Here is a 6,036-nt window from a genome sequence, read left to right on the forward strand (position 1 = left end):
CTGACTATATTAGCTGCCTGACATTTTCACGGTACAGCAGGTTAACTGGTCACTAGTTAAACTATCAAAATTCAAAAGTTGACCCGGCATTAGAAACCCCAACAAAACCTAAGTGATCCGAATAAACTTGATACACCGTACGGAGTATGTATTTCATTTGAGAGACAAGTGGACGGTTTGACGGCTCTATTAATGTTATTAATTAGTACTAGTTTCGTTTCAGAAAGTTGTTTACGCTTTGAAAAATGTATCCAAAATATAAAAACTTTGACCGTAAATTCTCCCAATTATATACATCAAAATATTACATGTAAGATCTTGTTAGACTGGTCTCGGGATATATTTCAGAATATCAAATTTTTATAATTTTTTCACATACGAAATTGGATATATTTGTAGTTAAATATTGTATTGGAGTCCGTGCAAATAGTAACTTTTTGAAACGGAGGTAGTATCCACTACAAGTACTTACTTCGCAAAAGGTTTTGTCCTTCTCCTACAACAATGGGACTAGGATCATGTAACACCTTAAACCTCTAAATTGTTCATAACTTCATACATACAAGTACAACTTACTTGTAAATTACTCATAACATTTTACAGGACAAGTAAAATTCAGCATTATCTTTGTGCTAATCATGTAAATTTGGGAGGTTATCTTTGCCTAACTATGCGAATTACAGTACATATTGCTAGACACACACCCATGTAAACATGAAAAGTAATCTTGACTAAAGAGTAGTAAGACAGTACCAAGTACTCCGTAGTTGGATGACAAGTAGCACTCCCAAAAACAAATACTTCATCCCTTCCTGAATGTTTTACTCACTTGTACCAATGATGTCTTGGCCTAGTGGTTAAGATTGAGGGTCTGTGTACAATAGGTCTCAGGTTCGAATCCCCCCACCCCCATTTGTAATTTATATTGCCATAGTGGCTCATTCGCACAAAAAAAAAAAAAAAATGTTTTACTCACTTGTTGTACAATCTTATTTCTAAGAAAGTTATGATCATGTAAGAAAATTGTGGATAATAAACTAGTATCAGCTGCGGGGTGTGGATCCTCAAAGTCCTTGTGTTTAATTAAGTATCCACATCACAATAATATCACATGGCATGTGCTTCTTGTAATGTTGTGTGTGCGTGGGCTCTGCATCATGTGCTTCATCGTCTAACCACATGCCTATCACATTTTAGCCCCTTATACAGATCTAAGATTTACATGTTTGATGTTTCCCCTCACCTTGTATTTGCAACCACAATAATAGACTAATCCAACATCTTACCATCTTTTTCATGTCCTTTACCACAAACATTCTACTCAATCTTCATGCTCCTCCAAGCATACCAGTCAGATCAGATGTCGCTGTTTCAAAGCCGAGAACTGGTCGTACCAATACATCTCAAACTAGTTTATCAGGTGCAAATCGGGGTTATCCAATCATGTAATCTCATCTTCAACACCATTTGCCTATATAACAGTATCAGCAAAAGTCGAATGCTTTGTCCATGGCTACACTACAGACTTGCCACAACCATATAAATGCCAAGTACCAAGTGCTATAACCACGATAATGCATAAGCATCATCAATATATTCTATATATCATAGCAAAATGAATCAAATATACAGCGCTATATGACTATTGCCCGGAAAGTACCAAGGGCATTAAATCAAAATGTATCTTATCAATTACATCACCAGGAAACTTGAGAACATGGAAAACTCAAGAGGCATTTTCTTTGCTATACAATCAATTAATTGATATTCAGCTCTTTTCCAAGCAAAAATGAGACATTCGATCACGAAGAGATAACCAAACCAGCTTTGGATATAGTTAATGCAAAAGATCAGATATATTTAAGATAACAAAACAAAACAAAACGAGGAACCAATCATGAGAGGCCAAATGGTTCAGGCAGAGGCTCTAAACCATTTTCAAAAATGGAACACTGATCAGACATATCGTCCACGCTATGCAGCCAAGTAGTGTTTTTTAGATCCTCTTTTAGTAGTATTGCATCATATCTGGTGCTCTCGTACATATCTGCCCCACTCAATCTCCCAAACAACCTGCCATTTTCTTCCTTCTTACCATTATCTAACAACCCATTCGCATATGTACCATTCTCAAGATTGGATCCACTATTGCTAAGTGATGGACTTCCATTACTGTTGACAGATGTTGGGCTGCCTGAACCATGAACGGCTTGGATTTTGGATGGTGCAGACCGGATGCTCTGGGGGAAAAGGGAGGTACTTGGGAGTGGACGCATGCTCCCTGGACCAGTTCTAATATCCTGCATAAGGAATACAAAGAAAAGCAAGGTGTTATTATTATTCCACAATATATTCTCAAGAGGAAATGCCTGCCAGTTCCATTAAGCATGTCAAAGAAAAAATAACAGAAAGCACACGCAAAATGAAGAGGCTAGTCTCCTTCAACATTCAAGATAAAAACAATTGTCATCTCTTGTAGACAGCCCACGCTATTAAAAGGGTGGAGTTAATAAATAAACATTAAGCATTAGCTTCTTTCAAGTGGAACATAACAACCTATTGAGAACGAAAATTCAAGCAAGATGAAAACATATCATATTGAATAATTTCCACAGTATATAGACTTTAAAGTGCAAGGCACAAGATGCTGATTACAAGATACAGAAACAAGTATCAAAGGAGAATAATAAACATACCATATGCCTGATTGCCATGTCAATTGACTTTTTTGATATGGTCCTTCCCATACCACCATTCTCCATGGTTGTGGTGGATGTCTTGACAGGTTTCCTCATTGAGTCAGAAAGATAACCTGATTTTCGAGGTTCTGATGGATCAGTATGGTGGCCATTAGAGTGAAGATGGCCCCTTCCATGTGGTTCGGCAGACCTACCCCTACTCACAGGTGAAGATGGTCTCCTTGGCATATTAACAGAGCTTGGAGTCTCCGTGTTGACCTTTGAAGCTAGACCTACACCTGGTCTTGACCTCCCAGCCGAAATAGGTCTATCTGTTAATGATGTTCTTAGATTGGGAGGTGTATCAAGTGGGAAATCAGGGGGAATAACTGGCTGTTGTGATCGAATCCTAGGTCCAGGGGAGCTAGGACGAGATGTTGATGTCTGGCTGCGTCCATTAGACATTACACGCCCCGTTGAAACAGAAATGCTGGGTGCTGCTGAGGAGTTTGATGACGGACTGCGCCGAGTTGGAGTTGATGGACGAGAATTTGATCGAGTCACAGGAAAACTTGAGTTAGCAGAATTCTGCGATCTAGAACTAGGAGTAGAGGGTCTCGAGTTTTGTGATTGTCGGGGTTTGTCGCCTGGAGAGACAGTGGGCATTGAACGTGCTTTAGAAGGGGTAGAAGATCTCGAGGGTGTTGTTCGACTGGACGGAGTGGAAGGTCTAGAAGTAGATGACGACCGGGTGATGGGGGAGGATGGTCTTATGTAAGAAGAAACAGATGCTGAACTTGTATTCAGAATTGACGAAGATCTATTTGAAGAGTAAGTGTTATTAAGGGTAGAAGATATAGAGGAACGTGTCACAGAGCTGCTTCTTGCTGGTCTTGAGGAATGGCTGCTATCCACTTGTGCAGTCGAAAGCTGATACAACCATATCACTTCAGTTAGACAAGTTACCCAGAGTTATACCCAAAATTATACCAAAAATCTACATTATACCAAACAATCATACTTGTTACAAGGTAAAGTACAAAAAGTTCCTTAAACAAGAGTATTTCCGCTTCCAGATCAATTTATCAAGTTTCTGCAGCTTATGGATAAGCCTCCACTGGCAACACACTAGACTCAAGCTTCCTCAATGTCAAGGAATTATAGCTAAGCCAATAACCAATCCTCGAAGGATTGATAGTGGTAAGATAAATACAGAACAATCTAGAGCTAACCAGTTCAGTTTGCAGTCATTTCCACACCCAAACAACAGTCATTGCTGACAACATTTATTTTCCAAATTGAAACTCGCAGCATGTTACCAAACATGGATTCAAACAGCTAGATGCCTATATATGATGAAATTTAAGTGAGAATGCACACGAGATACCAGGTTGGGTGATTCATTGCCAATACTAAGAGTTAGACCATATTTTCATCTTAAAGTTGCAGCTACATGGTTGAACAAAATATACTCCCTTGGTCCACCCTTTAAAACCACAATTTATTTTGTTCTAAAAGTTTACATCTCCACAACACCACAATACTAATTGTCTTTCTTTGAATTTTTTAGTCAAGGATATCATCAGAGGTGATAAGGTGAAGTTCAAAATATAATTTACTATAGTAGAGAGTGGCCTATTAGTCACGGATAAACTAGAACGGAATGTTGCCCTTTTAATAAGGAACAGGGATAGAAAAAAGTGAAGAGATGTCTTCAAAGTTGTACAAAAGTTCGATAAAAAATCACTAAAGCAGCGACTTTTACACCCACAATTAAATGGGTTTCTATATGATTACATATTGAACGCACAAGAAGGGTACTCATCATATCTAACCGTGCAGATAGCACACAGATCAAACAGATAATATGGGCAACTTTTCATAAGATAATGCAGCATCTCAATAAAACAACATTTGCTACTTCCTGCATATTTTCAAGATAAGAATTACCACAAAAGAATGACTAATTTAAGTTCGTTTTATAAAGAGACATGGAATCCATTTAAGTAGTTCCATTATTGCACTATGCAAAACAAAGTATAATAAGTTATACGGAGTAACATACAATGAGAATACAAAAAAATCCACGTACCCTAGACGGTTTAGTTGTCGAGGTCGATCTAGTAGCAGATCTGTTTCTTGGAGTGGCTAAGCTTGGTTGAAAGTCACTCCTCTCCGATGATGCACAAAGAGGAGTTTCCGGAGGCGTCAGAAGCCTACAAGAATTGTGATATAGTGTCAATGAAGCGTTCATACTAGTAAATCAACAGATAACACAGAATTCGAGGACAATAAGTCTTTAATCAATAATCCTATGCTTATATCAACTATGTCCACTAAAAGTTTAGTTTAATCATCTGAAATCAGTTTAACATCTGAAACCCAAGAAAGGACATATTGCCAAATAAAACATTAACATGATTTACATTTATAAAGATGAAATTGGAATACTAAGAGTACCAATTAATAAAGAGATGAAATTGATATTAGGAATTTGAGTGAGTGAGGGTGTAAACCAATCATAATCATGTTTCCCGCCATCAGCAGATGCCAATAGATCATCCAATCCATTCCTAGCCGCCAATTTCACAGATCCAACCGATATCTTCCCTAATTTCATTGACACTGCAAAACAAATTCGACATTTATTAGAACAAATTTTAAATGCCTAACAACATTTTAGCAATCTTAAGACAGCTCCAGGTGCATTTAAACGAGTTTAGTATGTTTTATTAATAGATTAAGAAGATATTAAGATGTCACTGTTGACAATTAATATAAGCATACATTTTCAAAGTGAAGTGAAAGCGAAAGGAGAAACAGGGACCATCACCAGTTTATGGGAGAAATTGAATCACATAGAAACCGACATGTAGAGCAAATATTTTATTTTATTTTTAAAAAAAAGATTTGAAAATAACCTTGGGATTCGTCGGCGGGAGTAAGGGAGACGCTGCGGCGGGAGCGAGAGAAGAGATCGAGATTCTCATCGGCGTTTCTGGAGACGCCGGTGAAGCTGTTGCCTCTGCGGTGGTGGTTATGTTGTTGCTGCTGCTGCTGCTGCTGCGACGCTGCCACCGGATAATTCCTAGCGCCGCCAACGAGGGTGGAGGAATTGTAATCTCTGTAGCTGCGATTCATGTTGGTGATAAATTAGAGAGGAAAGAGAAGCATTGGGGTTTGGGTAATTGGATAGAGATTAGGAGGAGAGAGAATGAATGAGAGAAACAGAGGAAAGCAGTTGGGGAGGTTTGGGGGTCGAGGCTTTTTGCTAGTTTACGTCATATGATGAAGAGAGAGAAATATGAAAATGAAGATGGATCTGAGAATAGAATTCCTGGCGCAGAAATTTTTGGTA

The 6,036-nt window shown here is 38.3% G+C and overlaps 1 protein-coding gene across 1 annotated transcript; it reads right to left on the minus strand.

Moving 5' to 3' along the window:
- Positions 1-1,585: 1,585 nt before the first annotated feature.
- On the minus strand, positions 1,586-6,036 carry LOC110804332 (uncharacterized). The gene is made up of 5 exons (XM_022009907.2): positions 5,600-6,036; positions 5,195-5,303; positions 4,771-4,894; positions 2,697-3,608; positions 1,586-2,300 (listed from the first exon to the last, which is right to left on the minus strand). The coding sequence occupies exons 1-5, from the start codon at positions 5,817-5,819 to the stop codon at positions 1,896-1,898; spliced, it is 1,770 nt and encodes a 589-aa protein (XP_021865599.1). The 5' UTR covers positions 5,820-6,036; the 3' UTR covers positions 1,586-1,895.

Source organism: Spinacia oleracea, chromosome 5 (genome assembly GCF_020520425.1).
Source record: "Spinacia oleracea cultivar Varoflay chromosome 5, BTI_SOV_V1, whole genome shotgun sequence".
Classification (NCBI taxonomy): domain Eukaryota; kingdom Viridiplantae; phylum Streptophyta; class Magnoliopsida; order Caryophyllales; family Amaranthaceae; genus Spinacia; species Spinacia oleracea.

Bases quoted from the DNA above. Each gene is read 5' to 3' on its own strand.
- LOC110804332 (XM_022009907.2), bottom strand. From the start codon at position 5,819: ATGAATCGCAGCTACAGAGATTACAATTCCTCCACCCTCGTTGGCGGC. The intron at 4,895-5,194 runs GTTTACACCCTC...CAATTCTTGTAG, and splicing joins GGGAAACATGATTATGATTG to GCTTCTGACGCCTCCGGAAA. The intron at 3,609-4,770 runs GTACGTGGATTT...TGGTTGTATCAG, and splicing joins CGACAACTAAACCGTCTAGG to CTTTCGACTGCACAAGTGGA.